The 23,580-nt window shown below is 36.0% G+C and overlaps 1 protein-coding gene across 1 annotated transcript in view; it reads left to right on the top strand.

Annotated features, from left to right (window-relative positions):
* LOC127933837 (cadherin-13-like) overlaps window positions 1-23,580 on the top strand; it is a 300,617-nt gene that overhangs the window by 92,022 nt on the left and 185,015 nt on the right. The window contains exon 2 of the mRNA XM_052530852.1: window positions 17,187-17,307. Coding sequence (XP_052386812.1) covers window positions 17,187-17,307 — 121 coding nt within the window. The remainder of the gene's footprint in view (window positions 1-17,186; window positions 17,308-23,580) is intronic.

Here is a 23,580-nt window from a genome sequence, read left to right on the forward strand (position 1 = left end):
GCCGTTGTTAACTGAGAAGCTGCGCAAATAAACGCTGAAAATGAACGTGGATTTGCGCATCTTCTCAGTTAACAATGGCTCCGTGTAGTAACAGCTGCTCTATGTGAAATCACGCACCGGAGGGAATTTACCGCTGATTAGAGAACCGGCTTCACTGACGAGATGCGCATTAATGATCGGCCGATCGTGATCGGAGCACCCCTATCTTTAACAGTACTGCCTTAACAAATTATGCAATCTTTGTTCTGCACTCTACTCCTTCTGAAATCACTTTACTCCACCTCCACAGCTATATTTATAATTTCTATGCTTCTTTGATTCTAACTGCTAGTATTGTATTTCCACTAATTAACGCATGGTAAATTCTCACTGCCATGCAGTTGCATTATGGCATGTTAACATGTTATGTTTATGATAGAGTGGTATCAGAGTGATCCTGAAGTGAGAAAAAACACAGATGCTCTGATTCTTGAAAAAAAAAAATTATAAGTATATAAAATAATAAACCGTTGCTCATTCTAGGCAGTCATTGAACTCTGCTCTGTCAAGCGGAATGACTTCATGTCTTAGCTTGTAAACGGCACTTACTTGTCCCCTGATATTTGGACTTCAAATCTCTTTCCCTCTCTGGTAAAATTCAGTGATTTCATCTCACAGTCCTCTTGCTTTCCTTTTGAGTTTTAAACTCTTCCGATTAATGATGTGTTCCGAAGGAGCATAATATTCCTCCCTGTCAACAATGCCAATGAGATGCTTAAGCCAAGCTCAAAGGAACACAAACAGAGGTACAAAAGAGATATGTAAATGAAGTGTCTTTTCAGATCATTTCATACATCTGCACGTTTGATCTGGGTCCTTTCATTTCCCCACGTCTATTCGTCTCCAGTTCTCCTACTGTTAAATCTCCTACTGTTGGCGCAATTAATGACAACAGAGGCTGTGTGCTCATGTTTTTTCCCCTTAGAATCAAACGCTTTAATACAATTTTATAAGCATGTTAAAAGGCCACCGAACGAGCTGTGAATGGTTCCTCCTGTTTTCCTTTTTATCAACTCCAAAGGGGAAAGGAGAAAAATCAATTTTGTCTGAATCAATGTTTACTCCTGATGTTGTCTTCTCCAGAAATAATCGACAGCTGGTCTTTTGTTCAACCCCTGAAGAAAGTAAAAAGGAACTTAAAGGTTACCACACTTGAGTAGCTTTAAAAGCAGAAGAAAAAGGAAAACCAAGGGTAATGATAATGATTTACCTCTCGCAACATCCCCCGAGCTTTGCTGTTCATCTCTATAACAGTGTGAATCTAAAAAGCAGCTGAATTTCTGTAGATGGCGAGACATTATGAAAAAAAAGAAGCCTGTTTTCACATAAATAAATAAGTTAATTAATAAATAAAAATAACATTACTATAAGTACAGCGTTCATAAGCGAGGTTGGGAAAAATTAAGGACTGAAGAACTGGCTTTCAGTTCATGAGTGTGAATTTGAACTGAAGTGGCAACACCAGGGTTACTATTTTTAACCCAAACTATTTTGGTTAATTGAAATAAAGCTGAATATACATATTAAATCAAATAAAATCCTTGCATTCAAATCCTCTTTAATTCAGCTTTCAATTGAGTGGATTTTAAATTCAGAAGTAAATTTGGAATTTCAAATTAGAGAGTTACTTTTTTGGCCATTTTTAATTCAGTTCGGAATGTTGCATGTTTACATGGTTTAGCAATATATAACTAATATAATTTTAAGATCTTAATTAATGTAGTATCAGACATAACGTTTTGTGGAATGCCTATTACCACTTTTATCATATGAACCAACCACTTCCAAACAGGTCAAGTACTGTAACAGGAAATACTCTAGTAATCAGTAACACTCCTTTTTATGCTCTCAAACATTCAAACAATCTTTCTGCTCACCATGCACTACAAATTAAACTTAGTGACCCTGATAGTAATGAATCTTCAACTGTCTTACCTTCTGCTAATGCTTCTGTTTGTTAACACATTAGAAAACCTCTCTGTTCTGTTCATGTTTAGTGCTGATAACTGTGAAGCCGAACCATAGCAGAATAGTATAAACTGTAGAACAAAACACCACAGAACAAGCATTTGATTATTACCAACAATTCAAAAGCTTTTCTGCTCCACTGACCTCTGAATATATTACTATATATCTCATAATACAAAATGAATACATTACAAACTCGCTCAATGTAGTAAGAACTCCATTATCAATCAATGGAAAAACAGCTGCACACCTGTGCACACAAAGAAACAAATGACCTTTCTCCACAATTAATAGCTGCATTTATATTCTGACAATGTTGAAAGAAACAAAATGATTTTATTCTGTCTGTTGACCTTATTAAAGATAAACACAGATATAGTAAAAGACACAGGTAAACCTACTGCCTGTTTGTTAAGTATATTGCAAAAAAAAAAAAAAAAAAAATGATTTAACTGTACATTTCTTATTCCAAGCATTGTATGTATGCATATGGTATGGTATGGAATGGAAAAATGAGAAAGTTTATCTTGAACTTCAATCAGTTCACCCTGCAGGCATGTCACTTCTTCTCCTTTTCAACTTGCTCTAATCCCAGATAATCATTGCTAACATGAATAGCTTTCTTTTAGTGGAAGAGAAAAATAATTTAAAAAGAGAAAGAATCTGCCAAGTAAGTGAAGGCACAAAAAACAAAGAAAACAAAACAAAAATGAATATAATTTTACAATATTGTCACTTTCAATTGTCAGAGTACAAGAGATCCAACAAGAGGAGATTGACAATTATGTGCCATGTAAAGAAAAGTGACAGACAGACAGGTGGAAGTTCTTAGATAATGGAGGAAACAGCAGATGAGGGGAGGGAGTCAGTCTCGTAGGGTTATATTTAAACATAACAAAGAAAGATGTGATATTGATGCTGAGGAAATGGAGAAAATTTCAATAAAATGTCAGCCAGGAATATGTTGGTGAGATCAGGCTGGCAGCTTAAAATTTCTGGGCCATTTCAAAGGTGTTGGGACTCCTATCTTGGCCATTGTGGGTTCTGTCTCATATCACGTAGGACTTGATTACCTGTCTATCATGTGCGTGTTACATTTCAGTCTCTCAATTCTAACAAATAACTCCATTTCTTGCACTCTAAGAATGGCAGAAAACATTTTGTGCTATTTTGTTGAGAGTATTATGCTATGAGAACACAAAGCAATCCCGGAATCAACTTTACTTCAGTGCAGCAGTCATGCTATTGCAGGGGTTGACACTTTATGGAATGAAATTACCCTTACGTTTTAGAGACATTTTAACATTGCAGTTTTTTTTAAGCTAGACCTTTAAAACCATATATCCAAAAAAAAAAGAAAAAAAAAGAAAAATCAGATGAAACAGCCATGAAAACACACAAAAGAACTAAATAGAAAGCACAACATGTATTATTCTGAGAATAATGCAGAGAAGATATGGGATGTTTCAAGGTGATTTGGCACATTGCTGTCTATATAACTTGGCAGCTCAACTATAGAAGCATAAATTTGCAATAATGGATTTATGATTACGGTTATAGAAAGAGTCACTAGCTAATTATTGCAATCAATAGTTATTTTTGGTTAGAGTCTATTTAGTGCTTTATTCAAAGCAAATCTCCACTTAAATCAGACATTTTGTCCTTCAGCAGAAATATCTCTACAGTATAATTTCTGAGAATCACTCAATGCGGTAGCCAGGGGTAGAATGCTAAAACATTTTTCAGAAAGCATATACCGCTATGGCCTCCCAGGAAGGGGGATAAAGCAAATACCATGTCAACAGCGAAATATTGGGCCTGTAGAAGAAGTAGAAAAACTGGAAGTCCAGTTCGATATCTTTGCAGCTCCCCCATGAATATTGCCCAGTAGTTTGATCTGCTCCCTCATAATATCTGAAGAAATCTTTCTTTTCCAATCTCAATCCACTATTGAATCTCATTGAAAGGAAGAAGGAGGGCTGCTTCATGGGTTCGGGGACTTATTGGCAACTTTGCCCTTTAAATTGATGGATGGTGTGACCGTGGCCAGATTTGATGCCGAGACTTGAACAGATAATCGGGAAAAAGGACGCAATCACTCACACCAACCGTATCCTGCATTTAGACACTACTGTGGAAGTGCATAGCAATGGAGGAAGGCTGTTTGGGAGTAAGTGAGCTATTGCTAGCTTTGCTGGCTTATCTTGTCCGTTCCTTTCTGCCACGGCCCTGGAGAAGGTGGTGAAATCAGAAACCTGATTTAGGACTTTGTAGTTGCTTATCCCCTTATTGGATAGCACCCTTTGACCCTTATTACACATCCTGGGGTGTTGCAATGCTATATAAGCTCATGGCACAATTGTTGTGAGCAAATTCTCACCTTTTCAGTTCGGATATAGATGACCTTACTGACCCAGGGCCAGATTCAGCAGGTATCAAAGAAAGTCCAGTTACAATTTTGAGCCACTGCCACTGGAGATACTTAAATGTCATGGCAAAATATCATTCAGCCATCAAAATAATTTTGATATGCTTAGATTATGTTTTTAACACTTTAGTCAGCATGTTGAGTGTTCACATTAGTGCAGTTATAATGTACTCAGGTCAGAGATGCTCACAAGTCTCTGAGCTAGAGTCCAAGTCAAGTCTCAAGTCTCTGAGCTAGAGTCCAAGTCAAGTCTCAAGTCTCTGAGCTAGAGTCCAAGTCAAGTCTCAAGTCTCTGAGCTAGAGTCCAAGTCAAGTCTCAAGTCTCTGAGCTAGAGTCCAAGTCAAGTCTCAAGTCTCTGAGCTAGAGTCCAAGTCAAGTCTCAAGTCTCTGAGCTAGAGTCCAAGTCAAGTCTCAAGTCTCTTTATTATATTAAGTCTCTGGTTATAATAAATGTTGCATCACGTACAGCGACCCATCCAAGCTGCTTAGAACACTGCATAGCTATATATAAGGAATTCAAAGCATGTAATATGTTATTATGACAACTATCTATTATCTATCTATTAGCATACAATATCAACTTTGATTTTGGTATATAATCAGTGTAAACAGGCTATTGCAACATGACAAAAACACCAAGAATGCTTTACTTTTAAGTTAATATCTGTATTTTGCATTTATGGATTCAGTAATGGCCTTCTGTCTGTCCTGGCTGTATAGCTGCACACCTCTTGTCTGGCTTAAGAATGAACAAAGCTACGCTGACTTATGTTATTCATACAATACCTACTCACAAATAAACATCAAAAACAAAGCCGGCTGCAATGAATTTCTGTGCAAAACAGCTTTTACTACTAACTCTTCCACACAAGAACATTGTTATCACACAAGAATATTTTGATAGAGAACCAAAAATATTTAAATTAGATAAAATTAGAATAAATAAAATGGAAATGTCTACATACTATTACTACTGTAAACTTTGCAAATAGGACATCAGCCCCTTCAAGTCAATGAACAATAACAAAGTGGGCTGCAATGAATATCTGTGCAAAACGTCATGGCTCCGCTTCTACCCAATGACAGAGGCACGCAGGTTTTTTTCCACTGGAGTACTCACGTGAAGGATGCGTGCACAACTAATAACTAATATCATCACGCTATAAAGGGTTGGCCTGCGCTGGGTGCGCCCCTCCCCCTATAACTGTTCTGTCTCGCGGAGGAGCTCATTTGTGTGCATCTGTGTGAAACACGCGCTCTGAAACACGCATAGGAAAAAAGAGCGACAGAAAGAACGGCTCCCCTCCAGCCGTGACTCGGCTCCCATAGTTCATGTTTATGAACCGTTCAAAAGAATCGGTTCTTTCGCGAACGTCACAACTCTAACAGCGAGCTCATCTGACGTTTACTAAAAATTAACATTGTTCACGAGTCCCGGAGCTCGAGTCCGAGTCGAGTCTGAAGTCTTTCGAGGACGAGTCTCAAGTCGAGTCTGAAGTCACTGTTTGTGCGACTTAAGTCGCACTCGAGTCCGAGTCTCAAACTCGAGTCCCCATCTCTGACTCAGGTGAGTGATCAATGTCTAGAAGAGACATTTAACTCATTTAATTTAAAATTATTCCCAGCTATTTGACTTCATGTGCTTTACTTTTGGGGAGCATAATGAAAGAAGAGTGACTTTTATAAAAAAAAAAAAAAAAAAAAAAAAATGAGTGAACATGATTTTTCTTGGTCACTGTAACTGGTTGGAAACAACAGAATTTGCTCTACGAGACCCAACAGATTGATGAATAATAAAGTAACATATAACACAATATGTTTTACTAGCAGGTAAAAAAAAAATTGGTAAAGAATAAATGCATTTTTCTTTTTAAGTATATAATGTTATTGACCCCAGACTTTTGAATTGTGGTATATTAATACATGGAAATGTAGTTTTATATTGGTACATGATTGGATTGGTGTCTCTGTGTTTTCTTATTTGACACTTGGATAAGATTAAATTAACCAAAACAATATTATTAATACATTAATAGGCTCTTTAAACACTCTGTTACCAAATGTGCTTATTATATGTGCATTGCAGCGTTTACTTCTTTTGCTTTGATACTGTCACATCATTCAGAGGGGCAAACAAGAATTAAACCACTCCAGTTATGTGACTTATCGTATGTACATTAATTTGGTATTTTACACAACTTTAAGCTTAGTGCCATTATATGCATCAGACAGTCTAAAATTGAGACCAGGAGGAGACTTGTCTGAATCTTGGAGGCCCATTTTTTTTTTTTTTATCTTATGACCTCAGTGATCTGCTTAGATATCCAAAATCTGCTCTTTGCCCTTAAAACAGAGTGGCTAAGCAACAGCTGTTGGCCCAGCTGAGTGGTAATGTCTCAAGGTAAACGCTGTTTTTTTCCTATGCTCTGTCCTGATGTGCCCTTTATTCATGCCAGAATGATTTTGCTTTATGTTTTACTCTATAATAATTTGGGATCTCGGGAGACCCAAGTTTGTGTTCCAATACATGCAAGATAGTTTATACTGAACTGTTTTTGTCTCTCTGTTGCAAAGGTTAGAAAAGCTATTACTTAAAGTGGACAGATATGTTATCATCTGTTGCTGCATATGAGTAGTTTATTATTGCTAAACTGAGTCTGAATTGTAGGCCAGGATCCCTCGGTGGTGCATTGTGTTTACACATCTGGAGTTGGAACCACGGTTGTGAACCCTGTCAGCCCTGCCTCCTAAAATACAGTAGATACCATCCAAGATTGAGTGTCTGTTTGCTTTGCCCAGTGCCCGGCTTTTTTGTGTTTTTTTCTGCTTATGCACCATCCCTTTTTCACTGGCCTAGCAGGTGTAGTGTGTCCAGATTCCAGATGGTTGTGCAGGCTGCTTCTCCCACTGGCAAGCCAGATGCAGCTGTTTGGACGGCCGACTGATCGATTCCACTGCGGACTCTTGCTGTGACCAGGCCTGGGTCACTTCTGCAATGCCCTCCATGTGCACTGACATTTACCACAGAGCAGAGGACTCAGCCCAGGCTAGGGGAGAAAATGATGAGGGAACATTTACTTTCCCAGCTGGGACTGGTTATGGGACATCCTGGTCTTTTCATTGGCAAAAAACAGTAGGGTGTCATTTTGGCCAGATTTAAAAACTGAGATGTCAATGGCTGGAAGGTTTGGAAGGGAATGTGCACCATCCCAAGCGATTACACTAATTAATGCACATTAGATACAGTCTAGGGATATGGGTATTTTCGAGAGGTCACTGGATATGAGGGGGTTAGTGTACATTTGTCTTCTAAAATAACAATTAAGTACAGAGTAATATTAATTAACAACATGTAGTTATATTTAGGGTTAGGATTAATGTTTGGTTTAGAGTTAGTTGCTTGTAACTATGCATAATTTACTGTTATTTCTGTAGTAATTACATCCAACGTAACGTGGACACTGTAAAATTGTGTTACCTAAAAATTTAATGTTTGATTAAATACAGAGTTTCTCAACTTTGTAGACTGGAAGGCTCCCCCATCATCCAATTTTGATTATTTTTCTCCATCCTGCAGTCATTTCATGGTAGAGAACCAGTTGTTTGTTGGGAACTTCACATTGCCAGGTTGCTCTCAGAATCCTGCAACTTAGTCTGTTTATATGCCAAATAAACTGCAATATAATGCTCCAAATGGCTTTTATTAGTGACAAAAATTACTGACAAAAATTACTAGACAGGAAACATAACTTACCCCTAACAGCAACAAACACTTCACACACTTCAGCTTCTGCAGCCACTTCTATTCAGCATGTATGTAACTGGTATGCCCATTTGTTTGTTTGTTTTTGAGATGACATTTACACCAGACTCTGCCTAGTGGCTCTGGCTGAGCTGGCTTTCATCAATGAAGTCTCAGCCTTAATCACACTTCAGGCCTGTCACAGCACCTGCCCGGAGGCCATCACCACAACTCCTGCTAAAGTCACCAGAGCCCATTGCAGTGTCTGTTCGCACAGGTTCTTCGAAAGCCACATGCCCAAAATAAACTTCTTCACCCTGTGTGTAAATGTCATAGGCTGAACACCACTGTACAGAGTTTACTCAGAGTGTCTGGGGCATCCGAGCTACTTGCTTACAGCAGAATTCTATGACTTGCACACAAGGTGACATGTGTCTGCACCTTAAAGTGCTAGTACTGTAAAATTATATTGTATTATATTGGTCAATTTTAGTATTTTTTTTTTTTTGCCATTGTTCTTTAATTATTAATTTAAACATACTGCATTCTCTACAGTATTTTGTCTATTTTGTGTCTAGATTAAGTCATTGTAAACAGATGCACTGCTTTCACTGCAGACCATGGCAATGCAAAAAATGCATGTTTAATGTAAATATTAATATTTAATTGTAAACAACATTTGTTTATAGTAATATTTAACATTTTAAATAGTGTGTTCAATAGCATATATGTTTTTCAGTGGGATAAAAACTGGAACCTAAAATTTCAAAGTGTTAGTGTTTGGACATATGTAGGTCCATTTTGGCTTATGCTTGAAGCATGTAATGCTTTATTTGATTAGTGACCATTCCATTACAAAGTGGAATTACATCAAATGTTATTATGTCAAAGTAATGCTTAAAAAGCTGTTTGGTTGTTGCTTAAAATGAATGAGTAGCCCTATGAAGTGAGATAAGTGAAACAGGAAAGTCATTCCAGAAGAACAAGTTATTAGGTTTTGATTTAAGATTTTGAAGACAAACTAATTTTGTCTTATAACATGAACCAATGAATTGCTATAAGAAAGGAATGTGTGTTGTGGAAGTAAATGGGGTCCATTTTTATTTCATGTTGACCTAAGCAATTCAGAGTTAACTTCACTAATGTGTCGAAATACGAAAGACTTTCTTAGTCTGTATTCATTTTGTTCTGACTTATTGAAGTTGAACGATGACTTTAATGGGCTAATTAATTAAAGATGTGATCCTCTGAGCAGCATTAATGGAGATGATCTATAAAGAATGAATTGCCTATTCTACCATCTTTATGGCTGCGTGATGATACTGTTGATATCAGTTTGTTCTCATTTAGGAGTTAAAGACAGAAGGTTTAACTTGACCGCTAGAAAATGGGAGGATGCACTTAAAGCTGTTAGCTTTCAGCAGAGGAATGTAGTGAAATATCGATCTGATACTTGCCGTATATGTGATTGTTGCTTTTCTATCACATTTTAAAGCCGATGAACTTTATTCACTTCTCTGACATCTTTAATTAAGAGAAAAATCTGAGAGGGACAAAAATAATCAGTGAGTTTATGTGCTTTTACAACACGAATGCAACACGACCGCAGTAAGATAGTCTTTACATTTTCCCGTTTGCAGTCTGTCAAGTGATTCTAATGTTCTTGCAGTTATATGTTTCTCAACTGTTATATTAACTGTAAAACCCTTCAATGGAAATCCACTCTCCCATTATACCACATATGGTGTACGACTGAATTTTCTAATGACCCTTTGCAAACTAGGTTGTACAATATAGGCAGCTGTAAAACACTTTTAGAATGGGACATTAAAATTGCTTTGGGTTACAACAGCATCTGAATGAAAATGACTCTTAGTGCTTGTGGCCTGTGTGTTATGGCTATGTTCTCATCTCTCGCTTTTATCCTCCACTAGTTTTGGTGTTAGAAGGGCTAATGAGTAGATTACATCCCGTGGAGAAGGATTACAGTGCTTTAGAGCTGCTAACTATTGCTTTACAGTGCTGTAGTTGCAGGGAAATATGTTGGTTCCAGACTTTCTATGGGAAGAATTAATCCAGACATTAGGGGTAAGCTTAGATTCGATGCCTTAGACGCTGACCTCATTGATGAAGCCAAAAGAATCCAGGTAGCAAGCACTGCAGGATTCATGAATTGCTTGCACAAATTATGGCATCTGCCTAGGAAAAGTGCTAAAGCTAACAAACTAGAGAGTTTTGTCAGATACTCGCCCAGGCTCAGTGTTAATGGAGTTGCAAGGTAAGGCACACGTTTACATCTACAGTATCACTCAGGGCTTTATAGCGCAGTTTATGAGCGGAGACGGAGGATAGGTTTGAACTCTGTTTCCCCTCAGTGAAGCAAAACAAAAAGCTAAACTCTCTCAGGAAGAGCTGACTGAACCATAACCTCTATATCTCAAATGAGTCTCATAAAGCCACCTCAAAGAAATGCCACTCATCGGTTTGGAAGTTTTTCTCTCTTTTTCATGCTTTATTCCTCTTGTCTCTTGTCACACATCTTTGTTTATAAAAAACACAACCCTTGCTGCTACATTTTTAGCATTTTCCTAAAACTTAAAGGGACCGTTCACCTAAAATTGTCATTTCTGTCATTATTTACTCACCTCAAGTCGTTCTAAACCTGTGTGACTTGTAGGGATATATTTAACACTGTTTTTGTGTCGTTACAAAAAACGGTGACAGAAGCTTTCAAGCTTCAAAAAGGCTGCAAAAGCACCATAAAAGTATCATAAAGTGACCCATACGACTTTGCGTTCTATATTCAGTGTTTTCCAAATGAAAGCTCTGCATTAGAAACCAACTGAAATTTAGGTCTGAAAATGTGTGCCTTTACCATTGACACGAGAGCTGAAAACAGTGATGATCTTTTCAATTAATCGATTAATTCATTTAACTTAATGATTAGTTTACGAATCCAACTGATCTGGTTGAAGTGATTATTATGTTCCAACTGCTTTTTATGTCCTTCAATAGTTATGTTAACCTTAAAGCCTTCAAAGGAAGTCCAGTCTCTTGTTTTAGGACGTGTACAGTACGCAGAAGTAATTATCCTAATGTGTCTCAGTGATGTATTAATGAATCGGACTGATCTGTTTCACCTCAACTAACTGATTCAATCAATAGTTAACTCACTGATTTAAAGGAATATTGGCACATGGTTCTGTAATTTATGCACATCTGTATTTCTGTCCTTATGAAAGCATGCATGGCTTATGTCGTATGGGTTCCTGATATCAGAATGCTTAGAATTTACATTTTATTACACTTTATAGTGCTTTGTATGCTTTTTCAAAGGCTTGAAGCTTCCGTCGTCATTATTTGCATGGAAAACAGTCTTAAATATCTTCCCACAGCTTTGGAACGACATGAGGGTGAGTGCATGCTGACAGAATTTAATTGTTGAGTGAACTATCCATTTAATTTCCCCCCTTTGTCGTTCAAAAGCAGTAAGACCTAAAAGAAAAGCTCAGACTTCTAAAAGCACATTTAAATGTTTTTCTCTCCGGAACAGCAGGGAACATTGTCATTTCCTAACCCCTGCCCCCTCGATCACAGCCCACCAGAGTCATCTTCTCTAGTTTTGTTTAATAAGGGAATCATGCTGAGTCAAATTATTAGAAACTAATGAAGGCTCCACACAGCTGTATCACAGAAATGAACCGATAAGGTGTCCAACATGACAAGCAATCAATTACGCCGTCCAGTTCAGACAAAGGAGAAGACAAGAAAGAAGGTATAAATTGAGGCAAGGCAGCATGTGGTGTTTTTGCTTCGGACGCCCGTATCCCTGTAAGCAGCCACACAACAGAGATGAAGACAGACGTTCACAATACCCATCAATCAAGGCCATACAGTTCTGAGAGCATGGGAGCACATACACTCTTTCCCTTTACCTCAGTTCTCTGTCCTCTCATTGGTTGTCATCAGCTGTGACACCAAAATGAGTACTCCCTCACACACGCACAGAGTGTGATCGCTCTCAAAGGATGCTTTCTAGCAGTTTGACAGAGTGCAACAGTATTGAACATAAGGTGCATTTATAGGAGCTTTTAATACACTTGTCAATATGTCTTTATTATCCCGACCCCTAATCTGATTATTTTTTTAAATCTTTTATATATAATAATCTTTTTATAGTTTTAAATATGGTATTGATCGCCTGCACTAGGTGTCCGAAGTTATTTTTACCTTGACACAGCATCTTGAAAAGTGATATTTTGGTGCATCCGCCAAAGATGTTCTTCATTCATAGAGCTAAAGTACATACAGCTAGGGTTTCCAAGCTGGGCCAGAAGAAGAGTACATGGAACATTTGCGAAAATAAAATATGTAATTATTATATACTTTTTATTATATGTTTGATCTTTGAAAACATATATATATATATATATATATATAAATGCAAAATATAATTATAATATATAATATATAATTATATATTTTTTTACCTTTTATTAATGTTTCATGTAATATTTTTTTTACACTCGTACAGAAATTGAAGTGATTTACTGTTTTTAATCTTTCTAGTCACAAATCATTATTTTATCACTAAATTAATTTAAATGTTGTTTCTTACTGAATTTTCAAAAATTAAACCATAAATTATTTATGTTTAGAAACAATGTGTTGTACTCATACAATTATATCACATTAATATTTTTCACACACAGCATAAATGGATATTTGCACATGAAAATATGACGTTACATTTTAGAAATGGTGTCCCATTTAAGAGATCATCATATTTGTGGGTCCTTGGCTTGAAAAGTTAGAAAATTCCCGTTTTTTTAAGTACATTTACCTTAGTTAACAATTAACAAAAATAAATTAAAATAATAATTAAATGAATTTTCAGAAAAGAACAAATCCTACGTGAAGAAGTCCTTTGCACCCTTTGAAATAGTAAAGTTCTGTCAATTTTTTTTTACATTTTTGCCCCGGGCAGTTTGAAGGACACAGCATAATTAATGTCTGCCTTCTTTTTTTCTTATCATCTTTATTTCTTTATCATTTTATTCTCTCTTTGTTCGGAGACTGGGCAAACATATGCACAGATGCCCTATGATAATATCTGCTCTGACATTTTTTGTCTGGATGGATGTTCAAATGATGTTCACCATGCTGATTGAAGAATTTCTGTCATGCTGTCTTTTATGCAATGTTATCCCTGCCCTGCTGAGGCAATTCTAAGAATATTTGCTTCACGTGGCTAAGAAAAGTCATTGAGTTTCTGAGTAACTAAACTAGCTTCTGTTCTCTTATGAGAAACTCCATTAAGAGAACTCCCGAAGGACTGAAGAAGCAGTGGGTTGAATAGAAACAACCATAAAGAGTGGAGACCTTGTTTGGAAACGGTGCCCTTAACCCCCAGATGTATTTGTCATTAAATTAGAGATAAAGCAGAGAATGCCTTTGTGAGTTTAATAAGAGACTGCATAGAGCTATCCGAGCATCACTGAGGGCAGTGCCATTTTAGCAGCAAATTAACCTGTAGGACAAGAATGATAGTATTTTTTCCATTTCTGTAAACACAGCACTTTTGTCATATTTGGCTCATTAAATAAAAAAAAAAAAAGCTAAAATAAGCATTTATTTCCCCTCAGAATACAGAATGCTGAGATTCTCCAATGTATTATTATTATTTTTTTGGTCCATGTCGTATCCTAGGGGACATGTCAAAGAAAACTCTGTGCCGTATTGCTGAGTGTGCGATCGCAAATGGCTTTTTATTTTTATTTTTTCCAGCTGCAGTTTTTCTTGAAACTCTGAATTGCTGTAATAATAATCTGCTTGAAGCTCCCTAACGCTGAAGCTCCCTGGCATGAATTCTTCTTTCAAGGGATTTGAAGGAAGCGACAGCGTAAAGCATACAATCTCATATCCAGAAATATAATCTGAACAAACAGTGAGGTGCAGCAGTCGTTTGAGAGCTGTCCTGTTGATGTGCATTCTCTTTCCCATCTGGCTACTTACAACGCCATTGGCATCCTATGCTCTCCAACTCTTTTTTTTTTTTTTTTTTTTTGACTGATCTTCTAGAATTGCCTATGATATAATCTTCAATAACAACTAAAGAGACCTCAGTAAAATGCAGAATGGCTGAACAAGGCTGCAGTTTGAACAAACATTGAAGTACTGAAGGTGTTTTATTGAATGGACAACACCTTGAATATGTACTTTCTATGCTGAAGTAGGTATAAAAGTATGGTTAGATTATTTGTTTTAGCCGTTGTTGTTTTATTCATAGGAACCAGTTAGTGAACAAAGATAGGAAAGGAATATTAAAGTGACTGGGACATAAAAATAGGTCCCACTTATGTAAAAAAAAAAAATAATATACTTTTTTTTTTCATTTGTGATTTTCTTTTTCTCCAGGATTCATTGATGAATAGAAAGAAGTTAAACATTTTTTTTATAATTTTAAATTCATAAAATAAGAAATATATATAAAAAAATGTTTTTACATTACAAATGCATTTGTCCACTTTTGATATATATTTTTTTATTTAAATTTTTCAGTCTCTCATTCACACACACACACACACACACACGAAACCTTATTGATCCCAAGTGTGTATGTATACTGTATATAGTTTCCATTTTTAGTTTAGTCATAATAATCTGCTGATTCAGTGTTAAAAGTTCTCACATCAGAAGGTGTGAACTTTGTTTTTTTCACTGCGCCTCTCCAACATTTTAGGGTTCAAGTCAAGTCACATTTATTTTTTTATAGTGCTCTATACAATACAAATAGTTTCAAATCAGCTTCACATTAGTAAACAGGGAAATAACAGTGTTAACATACTGTAAAATACACCAGTTACAAAACTGATTCAGTTTTAACTCTACAAGCTTTCAGCTCTACAGAAGAAAAGTGAACAGTATCTTTAAAACAACTATAAGCTACAAATGTGTCACGGGTCATTGTGGATTCAGTTCAGTTCAATAACAGTTCAACAAAGTTAAAGTCATTTTCAATCTCATGTTCAATTCAAATTATATTCTCATCTGATGTGTCAGTGTAGTTAATCAGTGCAGTAGTTGATTGCAATTAATCACCTAGGACTGATATATATCCTATATTGTCTTTTAGGTTGAGCTGGCACTATGTATGCTAATGCATTATTTTCTTTCAAGTTTGAAATAATTGCTTTTTTTTATCTTCAAAGCAGCTGTGTGATATATACATATACATATACATTTGTGCATATCCTTTCATAAAGAATGAATGTTAAGAAAGCACTGGGTTTTACTAAACACAAAGGGAGAAAATTAAGCTAATACCTTCATTGTTCATGAATGAGTTATCTAATTTAAAATATTTACGTATATAGACTATTTATTTAGTGTGTTTTAGACCGCACAGCTGATGATTTATGCTTTGTGTTTAAGATGTATTGAATCTGTGATGATTGTATTCCCAAGGAAGGACCTTTTGAGCAGATCTCTGAAATTCCATCTGTGTGTCTAGAGTTGTTATGTACTGTGTAGAACTGAGAGGAGGAACAGGGCTGTATATTCAAGGATGGCATGTGGGTGTGTCATTGTCAGAAAGAATCCAGCTGAAAGGTTGATTGAGGGAGAGAAAAACATAGGTGTGAAAGAGTAATAATGTTGCTGGGAGTAAGAGAGGAAGATGGACAGAAAGGTTGGTGCTGCATGTTTGACTGGCCTTTACAAAAGGGAAAAAGCCATCTACCATAGACCTAAAAGCCAAAAAACAGCAAGTTCCTCTGCATTTTAAAAGCTGGATGATTACCTTTAATTCTTAATGAGGACAAGCTTTGCCTTCCTAAGTTTTGTATAGTGTAATCGACTAGGATCATTGCGCTCTTGTTTGCCCGTAAAAGCAGCCTTTAGTCATTATGGGGTTGACGGACTTGTTGATCTACACCAGATTTGGTCTGCACACTTGTTTTAGTCGTAAAGTTGAAGTCGTTTTAACTAAGAACAGGAAAAACTGAGTTTTTTGCTCTTTCAAAAGATTTAATATACAAAGCAAAATTAGGTTGTATAAATCCTTTGCATAGAAAACCTTGGCTACTGTATATGTTTAGTTCTGAGAATAAATTAAAGTTAGAAAAGTTCACTGAGTATTGGCACTGTGAAAAAAAAAAAAACATGAAATTCTAGTTACATTTGATTTGTGTTGTGGCTAGAGAGAGATTGTATAAGACTGTGGCAGTTTACAAAGGGGTCAAAACATTGCAAAGACATTCTGCTTTGTATTAAAGTTACATTTTTTGAATCGTATACAGTCTAGAATGATGACACTTTTTCTGCAAATGCTAAGTAGAGTTCATGTCACATAAGGAAAGCAGTTTGAGCTATAAAAGGTTTCGTAAACTATATTTCTTCCGCTGTGTGAACATTTGATGGCTTTTGAAGCTTAATCTTAGGTTGTTGGGTAAAATCTAAAATGACATGATGTAGCATGTGGTTATTTCATTATGGCTCTAAAGGCAGCAGCAATTATAATTCTAGTGCTTAAAACGTATGACAATTCAAACTTTTAAAACATCTTTTTAAAAATTATTATTTTCTTTTTGAAGGCTGTTCATGACTTTTTGGCTCATCAGTAAGTCCTTGGAGAAAGAATTGAACTAATTTCAAATAATTAAAATGTAGGCTATTCACAGTTTTGATTGAAAAATTCATAAAATACACAGCAGAATCAACTTAATACAGTGTATAATTTGTGCAATAGTGACTTTGATTTCAAATACTATATTTATTAAATGAACATTTATTAAATTAAAAAATTATTTATGTATTTTAGAAGTGTTAACAATTGGCCTTGATTACTTTTTTAGTTATGGTTGCAGTTTTAATTGGGGTTTCAATTTTAATACAAATCTAAATGCAATTATGTAAGTATTGGTAAAAATAGTACTCTTTATGATCTAAGACGTAAAAATTGTCAACTGTATTCAGTAATTGAATGGAAATCTATCATTCCGTTTCAGGTTGTATGCACTGGATCGCAGGAAGAGGAAGAGAAAGCTGAATGTATACCAGGATTCCAGGAGAAGAAGTACCAGGTGGAGTACAGTGGAGGGTTCCTCAAAGACGTCCCTCTGCTGCAAGGTACGGCAATGATGTCATTATCAGTGAATGAGAAGGTGCAGGTTTGGTAGTGGAATTATTATTTTTTTGGCTTTCTCTTGCCTCCCACTTTCTCTCTTTCACACACCTGGCTGTGTATGCCATGTTGGAACAGTTCTCATTGGCCACGGGTAAATGTTGATTGTTCATTATTCTCATCATCATGCACAATACTTTTCCATTTATAAAAAAAAAAGTGTCCAAACACAACATCAAAATGATCTGGTGCTCATAAATTATTCTGTATGATTGTGAGAATGTTTACACAGCCTTTGTGATTCCAGTTTCTTCCAGTGGCTGCTGCTTGTAACGGCTGCAGCTGCTTAGAACTTTCTACATAAAAATTCATGTCAAGATTCTGGCAGACGCCGCCGCAATTCAGACATTTTCTGTCTGCATCATATTTTTCAGAGGACAGATTATCAAAAAAAAAACCTTTAGAATGGCCAACAGTCGCAAGACAGGAACGATGACAGCAGAGAAAGGAAAGCAGAAAGTGAGAACTGCTAATAAAGGAGTCGTTCCACCCAGGTCTCCACATTCACACAATGAAACTCTCCTGAGATCCCCGAGAATCGGAGTGATTAATGAAATTACAGTCTAATTACACATTAAGCATGTACGTCCCCACAGGATACTTGTACACTGCCTTGAATGAAAGAGGCAGCACCATGAGTGTTTTGAGAGCAACAACATATTAATCACTTTTTGAGAAAAATTATGAACAATGCGTTGCCTGGTGGAGTTGTAACCCACCCACCCCTCAAGCCTAACATGACAAATGAATAAAATAAATGAAAAAAAAAATAATAATAAATTCAATCCACTATGTGGTGTTCATCTCCGAGATGTCCAGAGGTCTTGTACTGCATGTGAATAGTAATCAGACAGGGGACCAATCATGCTGCAGAGGTCAGTGCTGCAGTGAGAGCAGGCAGACAGTGGCTTCACTGCTGGATGGAACATCACTGATCCCCGATTGTGAAAACCTGGCAGGAAGTCATGAGAGAAAGTAGTGGAGGAGTATAGCCAAGCTTGAAATTCATAACCAGTCCAACAAAATAGTCAGAATGTTTTGAACTGCTTGAAATGGATGTACACTTAAACAGCTAAACCACTTGTCCATCTATCCATCCATGCATTGTTTGTTTGTTTTATCTATTGCTCAATCGTTCGTTCTTTCTAATGATTGATCATTGTACCAATTGATGTATAGACTGATAGTTACACCATTTGTGACTTATTTAGAAGTCCACCACTAAATATTGGACCATGAAAGTAATAGCCATTATTTACAGTATATTATCATGTTTAATACCTAATAATTGACATTTATCAATGTAATTTTGAAGAGCATTTAAGGCTGTAAATTCCAGTGTCACCTGAAAGGAATCCTAAAAGATTTGTATTTTAACAGAACAGTGGGAATGATTTATTTGGCTAATCAGGCTCTGTTGGATCTCATGGAGTCGTGCGATGATGTCAGTCCTCGGTCAAAAAAAATCAAAACAACTGTTCCTCTTGATTTTCACAATTCACTGGACCATGTCTCCTCGGAGAGACGCACAGTAATGTCTTCAAGCTTTTCTTCAACTCCTCTGGGATCGGCAGTAATGTCTAGCTGGCACCACTTCGTGCCCCAGTGGGATTCGAGCATCTCTGCCAAAGTGCCATTATTTTCCGTCTCTTCTTCCCAAATTGACAGTTATATCAACAGGTTGCACAGCCAAAAGAGGAAGAATGGGCACCATAGTCTGCCAAGAAAGTAGTGCAGATGCTGCAGTTTGCATGACGATATTTTTTTTTTGTGAAAGCTTGTGTTTGTGTGTGCGACTGGACATGACATGTTGAGTTTGCACATAGTCACCGATTTGGAGCCGGGTTGGGAGGAGCCATTGATCCATGTAATTAGAACAGTGAGAGTGGCGTCGGTCCTTACAAAAGATTGTTCCTTTTGATTTTCAATTTACTTAAGCTACAGAACATGATTGCACTGACAAAGTACACCACTCAACACCATTACGCTGACAGACAAAGAAACGGAGTGAAAGCACCGTCATCAGGCCAAACATTTAATGAGAAGTACTTTTCCCAATAGAAAAATATATATTTTATCACCAATTCAGCAAGCTGGCCAATCTTGCCTGGAGTTTCAATCTTTTTATTCTATTCTATTCGATAGGGAAGGGCGCTGAGGCATTCTGTCATCTAGGGACCCAGCGATCCATGCCCATGGAGACAGAGCTCAGTTCCGCATTACTGAGTCACCCTGTAACCACTGTGCACTTCTATTACCCTGAATATGCTCCTGTCAGCACAGCACAGCACAACACACCAGAAACACTCACTTATGTGCACAAGTTCGCACACATGTGCAAATAACTTTCCTAGTTAACCAAAACATAAGCAATGGCATTACCATGCATGTTTGGAAAAGCGTGATCATTCAGTCAGAGAAGTACACAGTTTATTTGCTGGAAGCTCTATTTTCTTGAAGGTAGTACAGCTGCTACACAAGAAAAACTGGCCAGGGCGAACTCATTCATATTTATAGATATTTTTATGTAAAGTGTGTGTGTGTGTGTGTGTGTGTGCGTGTTTATACACAAACTACTGTTCAGGTGTTTGGGTAGGTGTATTTTTTTGTTATGTTTTTTGGCGGGGTGGGGCGGGGGTTTTCTCTTAAGATCAACAGCAGTGATATTGGTGCTCAAGAAACTTAAAATAAATATAATAATAATAATCATAATCATTAAAAAAATTATTGTGCTGCTTAATATTTTTAGAAATTTAAAAGAACATTTATTTGAAAAATAAATTTTTAGAAAGGTCTTTGCTATCACTTTTGGTCAGTTAAATGCATCTGTGCTGAATTCTCAAAAAAATAGTAAAGGTGTTTTCTCTAAAAATAATTTCTTAAATAAATAAACCTTCAATATTTTAAAAAAATATATAATATTAGTAATTAAGGGGAATTAATAAGTATTATTAATAATAATTAATAACTAATATTAATTAACAACAAACTTACAATATGGTTAGGATTAGAGTTAGGGGTTACATTTTATTTTAAGATGTCCTTGTTACAGTGTAATTATAAATTTAAGTACTGAGTAATATTGATTAACTAAATGTACTTACTATATAGTTAGGGTTAGGATTTGGGTTTGGCTTAGGGTTACTTGCATTTAAGTATGCATATTAATTGTTATGATGATTCTAAGTACATATATGTGTAACAAGGACAGTGTAAAATGAAGTGTTACTAATATTTTATTATACATTATATATTTATAAATATATTAAAGATTCAATAAAGATTTGTGCATATTTACATTTTTAAAAGCTGAAAGCAGTAAGTAACCAGTAAGAAATTATATTGAAAGAGCAGATTCTAGTGTTAAAGGATTATGAGACAGAAGTATATGAAGGAATCAGATACAGGGGGACATGGTTAAAATAACTTAAGCTAAATTCAGTATGGCAGTACACTTGATTATAGCCATAAAATGAAACCCGAGCGTTCATGTACTGATGTACAAGTGTGGTTTTAAGTGCATCTTACAGCAGTGAAGAGGTTCTAATGAGCACATTACTGTCTGTATGCTGAATGCATTTGCTGTGTGTGTGCGTGTGTGTGTGTGTGTGAGTTAGTGTTTGCAGGTGTGTGGCTGGTGACTCATCGCTGGTGTCAGAGGCAGTCAGCTGTGCAGGTGACATATGCAGATTTATGTAAATACTCTGCTCTCCTCTCCTCCTGTTTGGCCATGCCTTTTCAGTAATTATGCAGATGGAAGCAGTCTCGAGGTGGTCAACGCTACCCACCTGAGAGTCCTAGGTCAACAAAATTAATGAACTTTCAGAAAGGCAGCAAACATGCATATAAGTCTAAATGCATATGAGGCATATATATATATATATATATATATATATATGTATATGTATATATATATATATATGTATGTATGTATATATATATATATATATATATATGTATATATGTATATGTATATATATGTATATGTATATGTGAAGAGTTCAGATGCAAAAGCTTCTAAGTGCCATCTGAAATGTTCATCTAAAATTAGGATTTTTATCAGGCTCCTATATTTATGTTCAGTTATTGCACTTTAATAGCCTGGAAAAGGACCTGCACATTGCAGTTAAAGTAAAATGACCCAACCTAAGCATAGGAGCTTGATAAAAATCCTAATTTTAGATGAAAATTTCAGATGGCACTTAGAGGCTTTTAAATCTGAACTCTTCATATATAGACTACAACGTCAAAGAGAAAAATAATAGTAATAATAGACCGGTTCAAAAAATCTAATCAGCCATTATTACAGTATTCAGTGTCATTCCTTCAAAAAATAAGCCTTTTGTAACAATATGCATAACTGTTCAAAAGTTTGGCGTTAGTACTATTTTTGTTTTTGTTTTTAAAGGAATTAGTACTTTTATTCTGCAAGGATGTTACGTTGTTAATAAAAACTTGTAGTTAAGTACTTATATTGTTACAAAATATTTCCATTGTGAATAAATGTGGCTATATTTAACTTTTTATTCATCAATAACAGATAAAAAAAAAAAAGAAAAAAAAAAAGAGCACAACTGTTTCCAAAACTGATAATAAATCAGCATGGATTATTAAAATAGAATAGTTATTTGAAATGTTAATAATATTTCACTTTTTTTTTTTATTCAGTTAGATTTTTTTTATCAAATAAATGCAGCCATGATGAGCATAACAGACATTCAAAATCGTACTGGTCACAAACATTTGAATGGTGGGTGTGTATGTGTTTAAATTACCTTTGTAAATTGGATTTTGACAACATGAAAACCGAGATGTAAGTCCAGAGATAAATCTAAATCAAATATGATTACTTTTTTCCATCCTATCAAATTGTGCACCTAAATTAGGAGTAAAGTCATTTTCAGGAGCACCTGCCAATAAGAGTCAGTGCGACGTTCTCTCGAATGGGATATCGTTTTTATATTACTAAAACGAAAATCAAATAAAGTGGAGTGCTCTCATTTCTCTGGATACTCACTGTATAGGTATCGCCATTCTCCTCGTCCCACACTATAATGAAGGAGGAAAAATGGAATGCAATTTTATGAAAGCCAATGAGATTGATCTTTTCTTCTCCCAGAGCCCCACACCGTTAATTCAACACCAGCTCCAATTTCACACACTTATTATCCCGCAGCAGGTCGCACCAAAAATACAAAATCTGCTCGGCTCGAAACTCCTCTGCCGCTGGGAAATTAGAATATCACCCAACGCAGATCAGAGAGATCACATATCAAAGTAGAAGGTGATATCGGCTAGTATTGAGTCCCAGCCTGAAGACTGGACAATTTATCCTTTTCTCATTGCACAATAAATCACTTCATCTAGATGTTCTCCTCGCAAAACTTTACCTCTTTGAAAAATTGTCCCATAATCATATAGGAAATTAGTTTATGAGTCAAGAAAGTATATGAGTTGTGTTTGGGATGTATATGAATTTTAATAATAATAATAATAATTTAATCTAAATTGTATTTTTCTAAATAATAATGTAATTTAAACCTATTTTGAATTTTCAGACGCATTCAGTAACTTAACACTTAACAAATCCCCTTTCTGTGTTTACTGATTAGGCTGGATAAGATTGCTCATAGCTACTGTAGTTTTAATTTCTTCATAATGTAAATGTGTTCATTGCTTCATTCTGGGACGTTTTCCATCAGATTCTTACTCCTCATTGGTGATTCAAACACTTACTTCCATCTATTTCTCTTGCTCATCATTACATCATGCAAAGCAAGGCCAGAAACCTTGCAGCAGCCTCATTCCTCAGTCCAAATACAGACTGGCAGTGTAACACGCAACATGTGATTCACTATCGCCCATATGGCAGTCAGTCTTTGTGTTGCGATATTGATTGGCCGTCATCACAATAGTGTCCAGATACTTCCTCAGTTCTGAGTCCATACAATAGTGTATCTGTTTAGGCCTGGCACTGATTATTAGCTCTGGAGTACCTCTTCCTGAAAGAACCTCAGACTTCCTCTATTGTGTTGTGCTTGACTTTATCATTTTTCCATCTTAAGTAGACTCAGCCTTCTGCATTGCTTACTGGTTTTAAATACATGCAATTGAGATGTACCCTCAAGATCTTTGAGTTTACAGGCATAAGTGTTTCGAGCATGTCAAAGGCACATAACCACGCTTTACTGTAGCCCTTTTTTTACTGGCTGTGAAAT

Source organism: Carassius gibelio, chromosome A18 (genome assembly GCF_023724105.1).
Source record: "Carassius gibelio isolate Cgi1373 ecotype wild population from Czech Republic chromosome A18, carGib1.2-hapl.c, whole genome shotgun sequence".
Classification (NCBI taxonomy): domain Eukaryota; kingdom Metazoa; phylum Chordata; class Actinopteri; order Cypriniformes; family Cyprinidae; genus Carassius; species Carassius gibelio.